Raw genomic sequence first — 20,770 nt, forward strand, 5'->3', positions numbered from 1 at the left:
ATTTTAATCCCTCTTTAAAACACACTTATGTTACGGTCACTTAATGCTTTTAGAAATTTGACATTACTAAAACCCTCTTAAACATTTAGATTATTTTCTCTGTATACATGACCTGTTTTTATCCAAGTTGCAGCACACTTAGGTATTTTTGAAAGAGACTGAGAAAAGGGGACAAAAACAATAATTTTGGATAAATAAAAAAGAGGCCCTTGTAAACTACAAAGCTTATAAAATGTTAACTAGGAATCTCAAGTGATTAGAATTTTACATATATACACTTAATCCACTAATTGTCATTTAGAGTCACTGATTAGTTTTGTGACTTCTCTTTTTCACCAGAACTTAACAGTCTATGACTTGTCTTGTCTTGAATAAAGACATTTGAATAAGTCATTGCACAACTAAGCAGTCTTATCTTAATATTGCATTTTTGTCAAAACTCTTTCACATCAGAACCTTAGTGGTCTGAGTTTTCTTTCTCTAAATTCACTCACAAAGCAACTTTTAAAATGCCAACAATATAAAAAAATTGTGGCACCAGAAATACCACTACCCTGAATATCTCTCACCGAACCTCTTACTCAAAAATACATCACTATTCATGTCTTCCAGTGCTTAAGGCAACACGCAAACAGCTGTACTCTAGGTTTATTGTCCATGTACATCTTTGTCAGAAGTTTAAAAAATGAGACAGTATGCTGTATCAAAACGTCAAAGGTCCCAAAAAACTTCATATCACACTGAAGATGTCTCTGTCTCTTTTAAGGAATACATCTAGAGTAGCTCAGGTACATCCTTCCTCGATCAAATCTGCCCTTCTGGAGAGGCCTGAGGACAGGTTTTATAAAACTCAGCTCCAAACACAAGTAACATTGCTAGAGTGCAGAGTTAAGATTTTGGGAAATAGAAATTAAGTGGTTCAAAGGACCAGTAGGTAAAAGTCAACACGCCTCCTGTTCTCTAACTCCAGACAACGCTGTTAGCAGATGACAATGGTACAATACAAGCAAGATCACTTAGAAATCACTGATGATCATGATTCAAATTGGTAATTAAGATCAACAGGATATCAGCCACTGAAGAGCTAATTTTGCTCTTTTGTATTCTGAGCCAAATTGATCTGCTTGGGGCTGGAGTCTCAAATGTTCTGAAGCAGAGACAACATGAAATGGAGGAACAATCAGGGGTCCACAGATATTTCTGGGTCCAGCTTCTACCAAGTAGCTAGGCAGTCCTGGACAAGTCACATGCCCTGGCAGTGAAAAGGTTTTTGCCAGTTCCATTGGTCTGTGCTTCAAATACCACTAGCTGGCTTGAGGCATCCAAAACCTGATTTTCCCTTGGCTTGTCATTTTCATGAAGGAGAATAATAAACTAGGGACATACAACAAATTTGATGACTTTATACTTTCCAGTGAGGGAACATATATTTAGTAGAAAATACTAAATCTATCTAAACTGATGCAAATTATCACATGGTTCTACCGCTGATTAATAATAGTAACTTTAATAACTGAGTAGGGTGGAGGAGGTATGTGATATACCATAGGAATTAATTACTATTTTACTTGGCTATTCAATTATTTCAAAAGTATTAGTAGTGTGAATTCAGGTCAGTTCTGTGGAGTGCAGCCACTCCATTTCACCTAAAGGGTGTTACAAACTCTTACAATTTTCAAACCATAAAAAAAAAAAAAAAGAAATCCAAAGAAACAAAAAAGAGGCTTGGTTGTGATATGAGAGATTCTGTTGCTAATAAAGTTTGGAAAGGCGAAAATGTTTTAATAACATATATCCCAGGTGCTTGCTCCTTCACTGAAATGTTTTAATAAAATGGAAAACTCAGTTGAACTGAAACTAAAGACAACTGTGGCCATCCTTCCTAGAAATTTTAAATGAATTGAAGAGTAGTTTCAAGTGGCTCCCTCCCTCCTTCCCTCCCCAGCCCGCCATTTCTCCAAACCTATACTCAGCCTCCAACTGTGATCAACAGAAAAGACTGTCCATTTGGGGAGGAAAGGCCTCACTTGGAACCAATTTTCCTTCACCCTGACTGGCTTTTCCAGATTGCATCTTCCTTGTTATTCAAAGAGTAGTGTAAAGAGCATGAGCCATTTCCATTTGGAAAATGGCACTTGTATCAAAGGTTACATTGCAGTGGTTTTTACACACTTCCTCCAAAACGTAAAAACTATCTTCGCGCCCCTCCTCTCTCTGTTTAATTTATACCCTGTAATTAGAATACCTTTAAGCTTCCAAGAACCAATTTTTCAGCTGAAGATTACAAATCGCTCAGTTTTAGACACTCAGCCTAGAAGACAGGATTCTTGAGCCACAAAAACTGTAATGGGCACTTTACACAATTTATAGTCTAAATGCTGAGAAAACCATTTAAAGGTAAATCCAGAATTTACCTTAAGTAGCTTTTGCAGGCTACTTAAGGAGCGAAATTCAGGTTCATGTTTTAAGTTCCCTGCTATTTTCAGGTAATTTTCCTCTCTCACAAAAAAATCTAGTAACGTTGACTGTACTATACAAGGTCAGATCTATAGGTACAAATTATATACATGCATGTTAATGAACAGGTTTTAGACATACTCAAAAGAGAGGCCTTTTAAATGTCTGCCTCAAGAAACCTACAGAAAGATTCTAAAGAGAGAGCATATCAATATTAACCTGTCATGTTTTTCAAGCACATGTGTTTCTGTTTCCCATTGATAACATTTTAGTTAAAATCAAACATCACACATTACAGCAAAATACTATATGCTAAGTTAAAACCTAACACAACACACAACAATCCAATATGATACAATAATGAGGAAAATGGTACTGGATATATGTGTTACATTCTGAATCAGCCCAATAGACTACTGTGTAAACAAACTGGTAAGGTTAACACTTCAAAACAGAGGAACATTTATCCACCAAGAATGCACAATAAGCCAACAGTCCACTGCAGAGATTCAGTCAGCATAACAGTTACTGGGAAATCACAGAGAAACATGTGATCAATTATAAACCGTTATGCTGCTTTACATAATAATTCAAATAAGATAGACAGATGGTAGTTATTCATTTTCCATTTGTGTTTTAACATCTCCTTTGTTTAATGCCTTATTTTTTCTTTGAATTTGTTGGTTGGCATGTTTGTTTTAATATATTGACTGCACCACGCTTATTGTTGTGTTGGTAGAAGAGGACATACGTGAATGAATATAGAAAGGCCATGTGGAGGTCCTCACGGAGAGATTCTGGTAATCTGTAACTCTGTTGTTCAGAATTTCAACTGAAATGGAAAAAAAAAAGAGTGAGAAATATTGGATGGTTATGGAGGTAGGAGTCAGGATATTTGGTTTTTGTTCTAGTTCTGTGTGTGAACCATATGGCAAGATATCCCCCATCCTGAATTTCATAGTCTACATCTGTGAAAACTGAACTGTTGGGAATGTTTACTAAGGAGTCACATACCATGACAGTCCGTGGTTCTCGCTGAATGCCAAGGTAGACAGTTGCCCTTAAGTTATCAGAGAAGCACTCAACTGTTTAAGGTATTATCTGCACAATGCCAAAACTTTTTGGTGAACATCCACCCATCCATTCACTTCCTCCAACAAGCATATATTGAGAAAATATATTTGATTCCATTTTGAAATATGCCAAGTATTAAACAAACATTTTTTTTTATCTGAATGTTTTGGACCTACACAGGAATGGCCTAAGTGTGAATTCTGGGTACATAGTATTTTACAAGATTTCATTTTTGCATTCTGGAAGAATGATCAACATCTGTTACATGTTGCAATGATTATGGTGTGCCAAATCTAACTTTTCTCATGCAATCAGGCAAAAAGGAATCACTATTCCCAAACATGTTCTGTTGGAAACTTAACTATATTTGACCACTTTTGTTTACCTTGATGTGAAGCAGTCCATGAAAATCAGGCAAATGTTCATAAAACCTATTATTCTCACGTTTGGTGCTATTCCCAAGTTGCCACTATAACAAACGATACCTCTGAAAATGACTACAATATACAGCTACTTCAGTTATTCTGTATATGCAAAGATGTCTTTTTAGAACATTCTTTATGATTAAGGGGACCTGTTTGTCTAATGTACAGTTGTCTATATGCTCTGTCCAGAACCATTAGTGTTCTGGGCCTGCATGTCCTCAGCAAGAAACAAATGCTAGTTAGCGTCTGGGGAACGAGTCCATCAAGAGAATGACACTGTTGCCTCCTTCAACCAAGTCAGACACTCCCATGTTGAAAACTTCAAGCTTTCACTGACTAATGGATGCAATTCAGAACCAGTGTATTTTTTTTTTTTTAGTAACTCCCTATAATCAATTATGATGCCTCAGAGTCTTAAGTGACTTCCAAAGTCACACGTTCCAAGTGAAGGACTGCTCAGTTTAAGTGTGTTGCTATTACAGGCTCTGGACCAGGCATAGGAAATCAAAGGTGAAGGGGGGAAACTCTGAAAACAGCAACAAAAATCACAAAAAAAGGTGTCATGCTTTGAATGAAAATAATGATTAAATTATTAAATTAAGTCACTGAAAAAGCTGGAGCAAATCTGCTAGACTTACATGGGAAGCAACACAAAGTGGCAGAATGTGAAAGCACTCTTTAATGTTTTAGGAGAAGCATATTGCTTACTACCCTTAAGATAATCATTTTTAATCAAATTGTGACAAAATTACCTAGCTTTATTTCAATTAAAAAAAAACAAAGCTAGAAAAATGTTAAAAGATTAAAATTCAGAAGCAATCTGTGTCTTTGGCTAACCCATCATACCCCTTTAATAATGGGAAAACATTTGGGAATTTATAAGCTCATTGGGAAAATACAATACCAGCTGTCATTTTCATATTAAAAAATCGCATACTTGCTCTCCACAATTCGAGGTGGAAAATTTAGAATGCTTAAATTGAGCTCTAAAATTATAAGCAATGTCTATTAATGAAAATATTTACCAAACTCTTTAGCAAATGCAACTGTGTAGATAAAAGATATAACCTACAAATATTACATTAATACTTAAAGAAACTTACTGTTCTACTGGGAACTTCTACATCTGTGTAACAAACATGCTGTTATTCAGTTCATCTATTGATAATGGGGGTATCTATAGTAGTAAAAAAGATTTTAGATTAAAACAGTTTCTTGAGAGAATTCCATTTATTTTGTTCACTGCTTGGACATGGTAATCAAAAACCATAATCAATTTCATAGAAAAATCTAGACATATTAACCATATCCAGTAATAGTTAATGTTGCAAACCAAAGGTTAGAATGTGGTTTGTTTCCCCAATGAATTAATGCTCTGTGTCCTTAGGGTTATCAAATTTGTACTTAAAACAGCAGTAGACTTAAAGCGTGGTTACCATTTTAATAAGGTGAAATGCCCATCATATTACACAATAATTATTTTAAGTATCTCCTTTCAATTTCAAGACTTCCCCCAAATTCATAATTTGCATTGTGACTCTGCTTGTAAAAACCTCAAGCAAATGAAAATTAAAACATCACAAACACATCTATTGTACAAGAAGGAATTTCTGATGTAATCACTGGGTCATGATAAGCATATCTGTGCCTTGGAAAGAAATGTGTTATCTTTCTTTCCAGTAGACGTGAAGACAAAGGTGATGGTAATACTAAGCAAAAGTTCAAATGCAATAACTAGAAATGGTAGTAAAGTAAATTCTGTTCTCAACCAATGAGGAAACATTAAAAAAAAATTAGTATTTGAGGATTGGTGTAGTAGCAACAACTGTATATATAATCTATTAAGAGTAACACCTGTAACCAATTAAAAGAGCCTATGCTGCTAATTCATCTCAGGATGAGTAGCAAAGCAGGAACATCTGTCCAGAATATACAGAAGAAAAATTCTAAGTCTAAGAATGGCTTAAGAAAGACTAATCTCTCTCACCAACCCCCAAAGCATACACTGTGCCTTATCAACACACTGTAGTTAGCTAGGTCCAAACAGGGGAAATAAATGGCCAAACCTGATTGCCTGGAGCTGTTGCAACGAAGGGAATGCTGGTAGCAGGTGGTGGTGCTGCAGACATAGTGGTAGGTGCAGCACTGTGCATCATGGGCACTTTCAGCAGGAAATCATGGAAGCAACGCACGAGAGGGTGGAGCAACCGTGATACAAACGATGGAATGGGGCGTGGCAGCATTCCAAGCCATGTGACATCATCATGATGGATACACCAGGGTGCAACATGCAATCACAGTCAGTGCAAAGCAACACAGCACGGAAGGGGGAAAATTAAAAAAGAGAAAAGGGGAAAGCCAATTATAGTTACCATTAAGGAAAATGGAATCATTCTCAACATTTACCAATAGTTAGTTTTTGAGCAGAATCACACTGTAGTTGACTTCAAGGGCCCAACTTTCAGAAGGGGTTACAACGGGTGCCTAGGACAAATCTGTTTTTACCAAGGCTATCTCTTGAATAGCTAGTCAAGCAGAAAAGTAACTTGGTTGTGTATTCACAATGGGCGTATGGAACTGTAAATTGGTATATTTGGGTTCATTAACTCATGACAGACATGAGTGCTATCACTAGATTTGTAGGTGCAGAGGGGCAGTTTTATATATACACATACTTACCTGATCTGCATACAAAAAGATTCTAGTTTGGTGGGTATATGGTAGAGAGCATATAAAAAGAATACAGTGGACTATGTGTGCAGGTTTTAAGCACATCTGTGGCAAACCCCTTGGAAACTTGGGCTACTTATGAAACTACTCAGGCTGCTTATTTATTGTTTCACAAATAGCCAAAGTTTCCAAGGGGAACTTCATAGTAAATATCCAATGAAATCTTGCCTTCACTGCAAATGCTACAACGACAGTGACTAGCAGCAGTAACAACTTTTTTCAGGCGGATTTCTCTTTGCCTTTTCTAGTTTCTATGTTATTTTCAAAGCTTCTTGGATGTTCTTCTTTTTTCTAACTCATTTTGGAAAGCCAACCAAGGAATTAATGTGTGAATGGCAAGCAGGCATATGTAATACTTTGCATCTACATCGATTGAATTCAGATTTTCTGAAAGTCGACAGAGAAAGTGAATGGCCTAGAGAGAGGAAAATCAACATATGCAATGTCATAGAAACCACAAATGCACCCCAAGTGGTGATTAACAGAAACTCTGCAATAATTGCTCATGCCCATCTATCTTTAGTTATCCACTACCTATCCACACCCCTTATTGCGAAAAGTGAAGTGAAAGTGTTAGTCGTTCAGTTACGTCTGACTCTTTGTGATCCCATGGACTGGAGCCTGCCAGGCTCCTCTGTCCATGGGAATTCTCTAGGCAAGAATACTGGAGTGGGTAGTCATACCCTCCTCCAGGGGATCTTCCCAACCCAGGGACTGAAGCCGGGTCTCCTGCATTGCAGGGAGATTCTTTACCATCTGAGCCATCAGGGAAGTCCATCCCTTATTGCAACACATGTGAGTTCTAAAAACACTCTTGTTTCCCCTTTAGGAGCACAGCAACCGCACAGGGGCCAGTACCAGCGGAGCGTGCAGTTTGCATTCCTACACAGAGCTCTCAGGTGAAAGGACAAGGGAGCAGAGCCACAAAATGGGTAGATGGAGACACATTTCATGAACTTGCAAGAGTCTGTTCTAATCATATGCATATAATGCTTCTGTTAGTATCAGTGGAGATGTTTTTAATTCTGACAGGGCATCACTAATAACAGTGGCCTCACCTGTCAGTGAGTGCTATTACTATGTGGCTGTCATTGTGAGGTTTTTGGTTTATCTTGATAAACCCCTTAGTCCCTTTTGGACTCTGCATCAACTTTGGCTGACCAATGAGATGGAGGTCAAGCCGTTGCAAACTCTCAAAAAGGATAAAAGGAACCCACTCCAGTATTTTTGCCTGGAGAATTCCCATGGACAGAGGAGCCTGGTGGGCTACAGTCTACGGGGCCACAGAGTCGGACATGACTGAAGTGACTTAGCACACATACACGCACAGAATGGTTTTGAGATGGCTACCATATTGGATGGGTGGCTAATGAAAGGTTCTGTGTGTTACTGGTTATTAAAAATCACATACCCCCAAACAGTCATTTTGAAATGATTCTGTGGTGCCTGGTTTCTGTGCAGATGGCACTTCATCCTAGAACACTACAGAAAGCATTACAAAACACTACAGAAGGCTCTAGTTTTGCTTTTTTTTGCAACATCTAAATATTGAATGATTTTGATCTTTCGGGTAACTTTTTTTGGGAGGAATCGTTTTGTTGTACTTTACAAATTATACATTTGAAGTATTTTAAATATTTCACAATTTCTTAGTAACAGATGTAAACCTAACAATAAAACTGCCCATTCTGGCTAGATAAGGAAATGTTTCAAGATATTTTAGCTACAATTTTTAGTGTGAAAATACAGAAATCGCAAGGTCAGTATTCAACCACAGCAGCAATGAACTGGAACTTGAGAGTGTAGGACTGCTGTGATTTCACAAAAACATGTAACAGACAGCACCATATTAAAACCTAAATACTCAGAAAATGTTCAGCTATATCATCCAGTTGCTTGTTTCTTTCATAGTCACAATAAAAAACATTTTTCTTTTCAGATTAGAAAAAGTTGAGAATTTTTGTACAAAACCTACCAACACTTGAAGCGGGTGCCATGCACAGTATTGGCCCTGGACACCATGCAGAAAAGCGTGAAAAGTAAAGAAAAGAGATATTTCATTATTAAAGCTTTACTGATAGAAATAATTTTTAACTAGAATGATATTCCTAGCAATATTAATGAACCAGCACATGCATATCCAGTAATCTCCCATGCTCACAATTACAGCTTAAGACCCCAAACCCAGAGTAATTCTTGGATTCTTAGGTGTAAAAATGAACGTTGATTTTTTTTTCTTTAAAGGCATTAGCTCAACTTAAATTAGTTATATATTTATTTTGGACTAATACATCCTAAGTGATTTTTATTATGAAAGGGAGAGTTTTAATTTATTGCATATATCATTTTCAAAATATGCACAAAGATCTGGCAGCTGGTGCCAGCAAGTTCTACTTAGGGCACTAATCTACTATCATGCCCTCCCCACCTAGTGATCAAGGACTTTACTGTGAACATATGGCAAACAGGATTTTCATCAAGGGGGGCTCTCTCAACCTGACAAGGTTTTATTTCGCCATAAATTAAGGGGAAAGGGATTCTTCTGACAGTTTTGCTTATAAATCTAGATTTTTAAATTAGCCAAATCCAGCTCAAAAAAGTCTAAAAATTGTGTTTTTAAATGGTACCATGAAGAACTATTATGGTTAGTAACTGGACAGAAGTTAAGATTTTTATGGCTTCTTTCAAAATTAATTAACTGATTAATATATCAGTGAATCAATGGGTTTCTTTAAATCCAGGCATATAATACTATTATATGATGTTTATTTTAAAAGACTATCGCTTAAATTTTTCTTTTCAATTCTGTACAAAACTGTTATACTAGTAAATATAGTTGAATATAGGAGGTAATAAAATACACTGCAAAGTATTAGGAAAATGTGATAAACTTCCATATATTTTATATTAACTGATTTAAGAGCAGAGGCTAAAACTTCCTGTTTTATATTGTATTATATAAATACACTGTATTATACTGTATATATATATTGTGTGTATATATATATATACTGTATTATTCTGTAATCTAAATTTAAAGGTAGTTTTTTTATAACTATCTTTGGCATATCAAAGACATATAGACTACCTATTTTTGCAACGCTGAAGCTCAGAAACTTTTTTTGAGAGCAGACCATTGCCTTTGAGAGTGATACCTAAGAGTCGAAGAATTAGTTTAAGACTGAAACAAGTGAATCAAACATGAAAAGCAAAAATTAAGAAATGCTCAAAAGAAAAATGCTGACAGCGTTTCCTAGTTTAATTTCAAAACCATTAATTTTCAGGAATCACAGGAAAACAGTTTGCTCTGTATACAAACAGACTGAGCATAACTGCGTTGTTTTATTTCTAATCAAAATACCCATTGACCATCCTCACATAAAAGTTCTTTGAAAGCTGGTATAAACTGTATTCATTCACAACACCACTCAACTTACAGGGCCCAGCCCCATTCTCACCTGTAGGAATAAACTGTGGCTGCGGCTGCGGCTGCGGCATCGGCATCGGCATCGGCATCGGCATGTTAGGCAGAGCCTGTTGGCAGTGGAACACATTGGGATTAAAGACTGGGGGGGCACAATTGACCTTTTCAAGTGCCGATCTCTTTGGTATCAGTTGAAGTGTACCAGGCTGTAGGCCCTGTGAGGGAAGGACAGATTAATAAGTAGTACCAAGGAAAGTAAAATATGTACTCAGACCAAGCAAGCAGCAGTTAAATAAAGTCTGGCCTGGGAACCCTTTGCAAGGGTCACCATTGAGCAAGGTAACCAACTAAAGAGATGAAGTCGTTCACTATATGAGTACATACTCAGCCTAAAATAGAAAATGAACATACCAGGGGGGAAAGAAGTTTTTCAGCTTCACTAATTTAAGCAAATGAGTGAAGTTGAAAAGGACTTCATCAGGTGGGCAAGATGTGACAGGATGCTGTTGACAGCAAATAATCATTTAAAATTAACACTGAAGGCTTCTCAGGTGTCTCAGTGGTGGAGAATCTGCCTGCCAATGCAAGAGACACAGTTCTGATCCCTGATCCAACATGCTGTGGAGCAACAAACCCAAGCATCACAACTACAAAGCCTGTGCTTTAGAGCCCAGGAACTGCAATTACTGAAGCCTGGGCACCCTAGAACCTGTGCTCTGCCACGACAGAAGCCACCGCAATAAGTCTGTGCACCACAACTAGAGAAAGCCCGCATGCAGCAACAAAGACCCTGTGCAACCAAAAATAAATAAAAATTAAAAATAAAGAAAACTAACATCTAAGGGATGCTCCTCTATTCACCTATTAAAATGAGATTAGCAGAAGCAATTTATTAACAGGAAAGGGATTTTTGCCAGTTAAAATTCTGATCTAAATCAAGGAGATAAATGGCATACAGGTGAAAAAAAAACAGATGTCAGTAGATCTGAGTCTGATTCTGTAGCTCCAAAATCCCAAATTCAATTTATACAAGGATTTCGGGTCCAAATCCTATAACTGTATATTTCCCAACTAATGTGTAAGGAAAAAGCAAATGCATGAATCGCCTGCACCATCCACCTCACCTAGAAACCATAGTTAGCAAAATGTATGCAATTCTCATTTATTTATAGAGACCCACTGTGCATTTTGGTATGTACCGTTTGCTTTGTTAAGATCTTATAAGGTTGAATTTAAGGTAAGAGTAGTTTTACTCTGTGTTAAAATCTTCCTTTCATGTCTACAATTCTTTACAATCCTACTGTGCTTATAATATTCAGTCAAACTTGTCCCTGGATCAGATTCACTGGAGAAATTGGACCTGACATTTTCCCCTCTACTAACTGCAGAGTACTTTAAAAACATGTCCTGGTGACAACTGGGGATGCTCCAAATTCTTAAGTAGATGGGCACATTTATGCTGAGTACCTAGCCTTCCATATGCCAAAGAGGGCATGCCATGACCTCCTTATTCCTGTGGATAAAGAAGGCCTAACAGTATCTCTATTTTTATTTGGGAAGTTTATAGCGCCTCTTCAAGTCTTTTATATGCATACAAGTTGCTTTTAGTGATTTCAACCTGACCATGAACAAGAACAGGGTAAAAAAAAAATCTCCCTTTCAAAAAGCATTTCAACTGTGAATCCTTACAATACAGAAAGTTTAAACTTCTTCATGCAGCCTCCTTTGTTTAATCTTATCTCACACAAATTCCTATGGGTAAATGCAACTTTAACCTTTAAGACTCTGCTCTGATGACTCAGAAAGGCATTTTATATTGATGTTCAAAAATACCAGTTGAAGGCCTATTATATAGTATATTTAACTCTCTACATGGAAATTTCGGACTGACATATATCTACCAAACCCACCAAAATCATCAGAAATAGGCACATACATATGAAAGCCCCATGACTGAGCATGGGACAGGTTTACCAAAGCACAGCCATTTCTCGCACATCCCATGCATATGAGAGAACCTTTATTTTTAGGGGGTAAACTGTATTTCCTCTCTATGCCACCAACAGAAATAACTAACAATTGGAGGCTTAAATTCTGCATTGATATTCTGGATACCTTCCTATTTTCATAGCTAAAAATTCCCACATTCAAAAGAATTTAAGACAAAAAATGTGATGAAGTATTTTTTTTTTTTAACATTCATTCACAGATTCTGCTGTCCAGATCAAGGGAGAAAATAAGTGTGTTCTATGTTGGTACTCAGCTCTTTCACAAAATAGTTGGTTTAGTTCTGAGAGAGCAGGGTTACTGAGAAAGAGGAACAAGTCCAACATTGGTGCTGTGGCCTCAAAGCTGTCATCTGTGAGAAAAGTTTGGAGAAATTTGGGTATTTGGCTTAGAGAAAAGACATGAGAATCAGGTTCCTATGAAATAGGGATAGACATTTTTTGGTAATAAAATTAAGTGTATGTTCCAGTTAACATGAGATAGATTTTAACTTAGTATGAGGAAAACCTTCTCAATAAATAGGGATGCCTGAAAATAAATGTCTCTCTCTTATGAAAAGGAAAGATCTCTGTCATGGGCTTCAGGGTCATAGAGGGGATTTTTTTCCCACAGCTAGGAAAAATGAGGTTTCCTCAGAATGTTGTGCCTTATTTGGGTTATACCCTATTATAAGAGGAAAGGCTCAGGATGTAAAAGAAATGGCTAGCTTACAGCCTATCAAAATAATTGACAACTATGACAAACCTAAGTAATCATAATTCCTATTTTTCAGCCTATCACACCATAATGTTATGCAAGTATTTTTTCTACCTCCTATCTTACATAGTTAAGTAGAACTAACTTTTCTCCAAAATTTACTTACTATGGCAACTCAACAGTCAGGCCTCTTCTCCCAACCATATAGAAATCTGCCCCCCACCCCCAAGCCTTGCCTGGCTGCTGCCTTGAAATCATCAACCTGTGGGAAATTAGAACTTAATTACCAACTCATCCTCCAAGTCCTCTGTTTTTGAAAGTTACTAAGGATAGTACCAGCCAAGTGCCCATCTAGGTGGCTCACAGGATATTAAGGTTAGTTAGGCTGCAAAAATCACTCAAAAATAATTTCCTGTTTAAGTTGTATACTTTACTCTTTCTTAAAAAATGGGAGAAAAAGCACAGTAAGAATCATTAGGAAAGCTTTTAAATAATTACCATTAGAAACTTTTAGTGAATTAGAATAAATAGGTTCTCCCCTTTCCAGTTTATATCCTGGGAGATTCATTTTAAGGTCTACTCATGGTTATCCAAGATTGTGATTCCAGGGTATTAGACCAATTGAGGCATATATGAATCATTTATCCCCCAACAGAGAGTTGACAAGTCCTGGCCTGTTCTTACCATTGCAGTGGCAGCTGAATGGTTCATCTGGTAATAAGCTGCTTTGAGTTTGGCTTGCAAGTGCGCAGGAGGATGAAAATACTTGCATTTCTCCCGGGAGCATCGACCTTTGATGTAATCCATGCAGATGGTCACAGTATTATCACTTGCCTCAATCATGGACACATCAGTAGGGTGAGCATAGCGGCAATCATTCTCACCACGGGTACAATTACCTCGCTGAAATTCACGGCAAACCTCAAAGAAAAAAAAAAATCACATTGACGCTTGGAAGGTTATTAATTTTTATTTATTTTGCCAGTGCATATAAGAGCAACAGTACACATTCTTTTGTCATCTATTTAGGAAAAGTTTCAAAAGTTGAAGGATAATGTCAAGCCATAGTCACTATGAGACATAAACATAAACAAAATTTCTCTTCCAAGAAAGATAACAATCCATTGTCCCCAAAGGAAGTTTGTCAGCTTTCCTTACATTGAAATGAAAGTATTCTTGAAAACTAGGCTTCCCTGGTGGCTCAGCAATAAAGAATCACCTGCCAATACAGGAGACGCAGGCTTGATCCCTGGGTTGGAAAGATCCCCTGGAGTAGGAAAGGGCAGCCCACTCTAGTATTCTTGCCTGGAAAATCCCATGGACAGAGGAGCCTGGTGGGCTACAGTGTACGGGGTCACAAAAGAGTTAGATATGACTTAGCAACTAACCAACAACAACCAATTATTGAAAACCAGTTTTAATCCTCCACTTGATACACAGCCTAAAGTGTAATTAGCTATATTTGCAGGAGGGGATTTTGTTAAGGGCCAAGATATGTCTTTATCACACAACAATGTGCTTTTTACAAGCAGACTTGTGAACCATGACTAAAGGACATGCACAGATTCCAGTCCGATACATGGCCAAGCATTTGAGGAGTTGCCAATGGAGCTGACTTTGTAAGAAACTGACTAGTTATTTATTTCACCTTATGAAAAAGGACATAGTTTGAAGGATTTCCATCAATCAAAAAGCTGTTTACAATTTTCTTTTAGTTTCCTTTTCTTAGGTATAAGGATATTTCTGATCTAGTACATCATTCTTAATATGGAGAAACAGGTTTAGACTCTATGAGACTCATTTACATTCTGCATTCATAGATAGTTAATGGGTCTTTTATTTTCAGTTTGATTATTCTAGCAAGTAGAGATCCACCAGTGAATACAGACTGTAATTCCAGACTGTAAAGCTGGAGCATGCCCACCGGACTTTCTGTGCCATAGCAGAGCAGACACACAGTCAGCAGCCGTGCAAACTAAGACTTTGTTTGACCTACTGTACAACCGTGCACTTCATAACAGGGTAAAGTTACAGCAGTAAAATGTCTAATACTTCTTTGAGGTTATATTCCAGCAGCTTAAAACCCAGATATACTTATTTAAAGCATTCAAGACACCAGGTTCTGGAAATGTTTATGCATAAGGTTAGTATCTACCCTTATGAGTATTCATAGATTTCTACACAAATACCTCCAGTTTATCGGAACGTATCGGTTTTGGACCAACAGCCCCCGGCAGTGGAAGAGGTGGGTTTCCAGAAATCAGAACAGGTGCGTTTTGTACCAGTTCGGCGGGGACCAGGCCCATCCCAGGATGAGGAGGTAAGTAAGGATTGTAAGCCATGGCAGGATTAGCTGCAATTGCAGGATTCACAGGAAAAGAATTCTGTATGTTTAAAAGAGGAAAAAAGGTGTTAGAGGTCAATAGATTATTCCTATTATTACACTAAGAAGCAGTCTTTCAAAAAGCGTAAGCCATATCAAAATTTACCACTGTATCTTCTGATTTTAGTCTCATATTAATTCCCATATAAGAGTTCCTTTTAAACGCACAAATCTCTTTGAGTAACAAACTTACTGGTAAGCTGATAAACCAAGCCACGTAATTTTAACAGTTAAGAGTTAGGTAAATCAAATCGCACTGATGGAGTCTGTTCCAAACATGTTTTCCCTAGCACTTCCACTTTGACCTAAAAACCTTGTCACCATCGATATCATATATGTGGGCAATCTGAAGGCCCCATTCATTTCACCATCCTCCTTTCTCTTCCTGGCAGTACTGCTTTGCTCCAAAGCTTCTGGTCCTACCGTGGTTCCTACCTGCCCTACCGAACACTTGCTTTTCTGCCTGGCCCACTATCAATTATGAAGACAGGCAAAGAGGGAGGAAGAAAGGAGTAAATTTTAAAAGGTGAGAGCTTTAACAACTTCTTGCTGTCTACCTAAAAGGAGATGTGTATGGTCATTTTTTTTTCAAGAGGCCTTATTTTACAAACGAATCTGACTTGACTAGCCTTGTCTTTATCTAAGGGACCAGTTGATATGCAGTTTAAAAGAGGGTACTAAATATCCTAAATAGCATTCCTATTAGGCAGGGAGAGATAATAGGATTATAAGGTACATACACTAGAGTATAACTGGTAAAAGTCTTGGAAATGCAAAAGGACATTACTGGGTTTTTAAATTTTTTAATAGTCCTGATCTCAAAGAGTGTGATATATATATTGTCTTTATTATCTGTTATGAAATATAAATTTATCACTTTACTGTGCTGTTTTCCAGTTTGTTCCACATGGGAGCATCTTTTCTTCTCAATATGGTCATAATTTCTTTGATAGTTCTCTTGCCTCCCCTACAGCACCCAATATACATAGTGAATGACTGATAAAATCAATGACATAATTTTAAAATATATGTAAACATTTTAATAATGAATAACAAAATCCTGGTTAAATGTAGTATATTTCTAATAGTGACTTTATAAGGTAGGTGCACTGCGGTACAACTGGTGATGTCTCATGTATGACTAATACCATGTATTCTTGCTTTCTTTTTAATTTCTTTCACTAAAAAAAAAAATCTGTTGTACTGTCGAGCTCTGCCCACATCTTGTGCTAGATCACAATAATAGGAACAGTTCTAAATGGAGGTAGAGTAGGACTCTGTAGAGTATGAAGTGAGGGACAATCTATATTCATGCTGCCACCCTCTAGTTGGAGTTGAAATTTTCACCAGCACAGCCTTCTCCATGAAACCCGTGTAATAAACCACATTCACCTTGGAAGGAAGGGTTTCCCCATTAGCACTCTACCTGAAGGTGAGCTTGTTGTTTAGTCACTAAGCTGTGTCCAACTCTTTTGTAATCACATGGACTGTAGCCCTGCCAGGCCCCTCTTGTCTATGGAGTTTTTCCAGGCAAGAATATTGGAGTGGGTTGCCATTTCCTACTCCAGGGGATCTTCCCCACCCAGAGATTGAACCTGCAGTTCCTGTGTCTCCTGCATTGCAGGCGGATTCTTTACCACTGGGCCACTGGGGAAGACTTCGACGAGTTTTGTTTGTTTAGTTGCTAAGCTGTGTCCAACTCTTTGCGACCCCATGGACTGTAGTCCACCAGGCTCCTCTGTCCATGGGATTTTCCAGGCAAAAATACTAGAGTGGGTTGTTATATCCTTCTCCATAGGCGAATTTATCATTAGCTAACTAGCAAATTAGGAACAACAGAAAGAGCATGTCCCACCTGCTTCCAAACTGGTAAGACTCATCACAGTAAGTAGAGAAGGCATGGTGGCCAAGACTTTTAAGAGGAAAGGGGTGACACCAAATGACAGGATACTGAAAGAGGAACTCCCCAGGTTGGTAGGTGCCCAATATGCTACTGGAAATCAGTGGAGAAATAACTCCAGAAAGAATGAAGGGATGAAGCCAAAGCAAAAACAATACCCAATTGTGGATGTGACTGGTGATAGAAGCAAGGTCTGATGCTGTAAAGAGCAATATTACATAGGAACCTGTAATGTCAGGTCCATGAATCAAAGCAAATTGGAAGTGGTCTAACAGGAGATGGCAAGAGTGAATGTCGACATTCTAGGAATCAGCGAACTAAAATGGACTGGAATGGGGGAATTTAACTCAGATAACCATTATATCTACTACTGTGGGCAGGAATCCCTTAGAAGAAATGGCGTAGCTGTCATAGTCAACAAAAGAGTTGAAAATGCAGTACTTGGATGCAATCTCAAAAACGACAGAATAATCTGTCTGTTTCCAAGGCAAACCATTCAATATCACAGTAATCCAAGTCTATACCCCAACCAGTAACACTGAAGAAGCTGATATTGAACAGTTCTATGAAGACCTACAAGACCTTTTAGAACTAACATCCAAAAAAGATGTCCTTTTCATTACAGGGGACTGGAATGCAAAGGTAGGAAGTCAAGAAACACCTGGAGTATCAGGCAAATTTGGCCTTGAAGTACAGAATGAAGCAGGGCAAAGGCTAATCGCGTTTTGCCAAGAAAATGCACTGGTCATAGCAACACAGGAGAAGACACTACACATGGACATCACCAGATGGTCAACACCGAAATCAGATTGATTATATTCTTTGCAGCCAAAGATGGAGAAACTCTATACAGTCAGCAAAAACAAGACCAGGAGCTGACTGTGGCTCAGATCATGAGCTCCTTATTGCCAAATTCAGACTTAAAATGAAGAAAGTAGGGAAAACCCCTAGACAATTCAGGTATGACCTAAATCAAATCCCTTATGATTATACAGTGGAAGTGAGAAATAGATTTAAGGGACTAGATCTGATAGACAGAGTGCCTGATGAACTATGGACAGAGGTTTGTAACACTGTACAGGAGACAGGTATCAAGACCATCCCCATGGAAAAGAAATGCAAAAAAGCAAAATGGCTGTCTGGGGAGGCCTTACAAATAGCTGTGAAAAGAAGAGAAGGGAAAAGCAAAGAAAAAAAGGAAAGATATAAGCATTTGAATGCAGAGTTCCAAAGAATAGCAAGGAGAGATAAGAAAGCCTTCTTCAGCGATCAAGGCAAAGAAATAGAGGAAAAAAACAGAATGGGAAAGACTAGAGATCTCTTCAAGAAAATTAGAGATATCAAGGGAACATTTCATGTAAAAATGGGCTCGATAAAGGACAGAAATCATATGGACCTAACAGAAGCAGAAGATATGAAAAAGAGGTGGCAAGAATACACAGAAGAACTATACAAAAAACATCTTCATGACTCAGATAATCACGAGGGTGTGATCACTCACCTAGAGCCAGACATCCTAGAATGTGAAGTCAAGTGGGCCTTAGAAAGCATCACTACAAACAAAGCTAGTGGAGGTGATGGAATTCCAGTTGAGCTATTTCAAATCCTGAAAGATGATGCTGTGAAAGTGCTGCACTCAATATGCCAGCAAATTTGGAAAACTCAGCAGGGGCCACAGGACTGGAAAAGATCAGTTTTCATTCCAATCCCAAAGAAAGGCAATGCCAAAGAATGCTCAAACTACCGCACAACTGCACTCATCTGACACGCTAGTAAAGTAATGCTCTAAATTCTCCAAGCCAGGCTTCAGCAATAAGTGAACCATGAACTTCCAGATGTTCAAGCTGGTTTTAGAAAAGGCAGAGGAACCAGAGATGAAATTGCCAACATCCGCTGGATCATGGGAAAAGCAAGAGAGTTCCAGAAAAACATCTATTTCTGCTTTATTGACTATCCAAAGCCTTTGACTGTGTGGATCACGATAAACTGTGGAAAATTCTGAAAGAGATGGGCATACCAGACCACCTGACCTGCCTCTTGAGAAACCTGTATGCAGGTCAGGAAGCAAAAGTTAGAACTGGACATGGAACAACAGGCTGGTTCCAAATAGGAAAAGGAGTACGTCAAGGCTGTATATCGTCACCCTGCTTATTTAACTTATATGCAGAGTACATCATGAGAAACACTGGGCTGGAAGAAACACAAGCTGGAATCAAGATTTCTGGGAGAAATATCAATAACCTCAGATATGCAGATGACACCACCCTTATGGCAGACAGTGAAGAGGAACTAAAAAGCTTCTTGATGAAAGTGAAAGAGGAGAGTGAAAAAGTTGGCTTAAAGCTCAACATTCAGAAAACTAAGACCATGGCGTCCGGTCCCATCACTTCATGGGAAATAGATGGAGAAACAGTGGAAACAGTGTCAGACTTTATTTTTTGGGGGCTCCAAAATCACTGCAGATGGTGACTGCAGCCATGAAATTAAAAGACGCTTACTCCTTGGAAGGAAAGTTATGACCAACCTAGATAGCACATTCAAAAGCAGAGACATTACTTTGCCAACAAAGGTCCGTCTAGTCAAGGCTATGGTTTTTCCAGTGGTCATGTATGGATGTGAGAGTTGGACTGTGAAGAAGGCTGAGTGCCGAAGCACTGATGCTTTTGAACTGTGGTGTTGGAGAAGACTCTTGAGAGTCCCTTGGACTGCAAGGAGATCCAACCAGTCCATTCTGAAGGAGATCAGCCCTGGGATTTTGTTGGAGGGAATGATGCTGAAGCTGAAACTCTAGTACTTTGGCCACCTCATGTGAAGAGTTGACTCATTGGAAAAGACTCTGATGGTGGGAGGGATTGGGGGCAGGAGGAGAAGGGGATGACAGAGGATGAGATGGCTGGATGGCATCACCGACTTGATGCACATGGGTTTGGGTGGACTCCAGGAGTTGGTGATGGACAGGGAGGCCTGGCGTGCTGTGATTTATGGGGTCACAATGAGTAGGACTTGACTGAGCGACTGAACTGAAGACAGACTTTATCAATTTGATGATTCAGGGTGTCTCAAAATTAGCAAAAATCTCAAATGGTAAAATCACAGAACCAAGAAGAGCCATTGTTATATTTTATAAAGCTATTGAATTAAAAGGAAAACTGGCAGATGAGTGAATTTTCTAGATTACAGAATTATTAGTCACTAATAAATACTAATCAATTAATAATATTTAGTAATAGTGAACATGTAGCAATGCTTCCTATTATAATAGCTCTGAACTTCTGTATTTTTTTCCTTGCTTTCTGGAGGAAAATTTACCGGTTAACCTGGAATATATTTTAACCTTCTTAGGTTTGTTATATGTTCCAACTCATGAAAACAAGCTGTAAATTAATTGACAGTCTATATAAATAGTGCAAGCGGCTGCTGAAAAAGTTTAGGGTTTGTCAGTTTATACTGTATCATATTTACATTTTAAAGTTAGCGTTGTAGATTTTACAATCATTTCCTCTTTGGTATAAACTTGATTCTATAATGCTGTTTATTGAGAAGAAGTAGGTCTTTTTTTTTTTTTTAAATTCTCAACCCTTGGGCACAGCTGGAACTCCTGAGTTTCTTATTTATTTTCAAATGGACATTTCTGTTTTTCACCACCACCTCTGCCCCAGGGTAAGTATTCCATT

The 20,770-nt window shown here is 38.1% G+C and overlaps 1 protein-coding gene across 1 annotated transcript in view; it reads right to left on the reverse strand.

Moving 5' to 3' along the window:
- Positions 1-3,201: 3,201 nt before the first annotated feature.
- MBNL3 (muscleblind like splicing regulator 3) overlaps positions 3,202-20,770 on the reverse strand; it is a 65,695-nt gene continuing 48,126 nt past the window's right edge. The window contains exons 3-9 of the mRNA XM_068962799.1: positions 15,003-15,197; positions 13,498-13,734; positions 10,145-10,325; positions 8,662-8,697; positions 6,023-6,117; positions 5,060-5,133; positions 3,202-3,289 (exon numbers count right to left, since the gene is read on the reverse strand). Coding sequence (XP_068818900.1) covers positions 5,077-5,133; positions 6,023-6,117; positions 8,662-8,697; positions 10,145-10,325; positions 13,498-13,734; positions 15,003-15,197 — 801 coding nt within the window. The 3' untranslated portion in view covers positions 3,202-3,289; positions 5,060-5,076. The remainder of the gene's footprint in view (positions 3,290-5,059; positions 5,134-6,022; positions 6,118-8,661; positions 8,698-10,144; positions 10,326-13,497; positions 13,735-15,002; positions 15,198-20,770) is intronic.

This window comes from Capricornis sumatraensis, chromosome X, assembly GCF_032405125.1.
Source record: "Capricornis sumatraensis isolate serow.1 chromosome X, serow.2, whole genome shotgun sequence".
In the NCBI taxonomy this organism is placed as follows: Eukaryota; Metazoa; Chordata; class Mammalia; order Artiodactyla; family Bovidae; genus Capricornis; species Capricornis sumatraensis.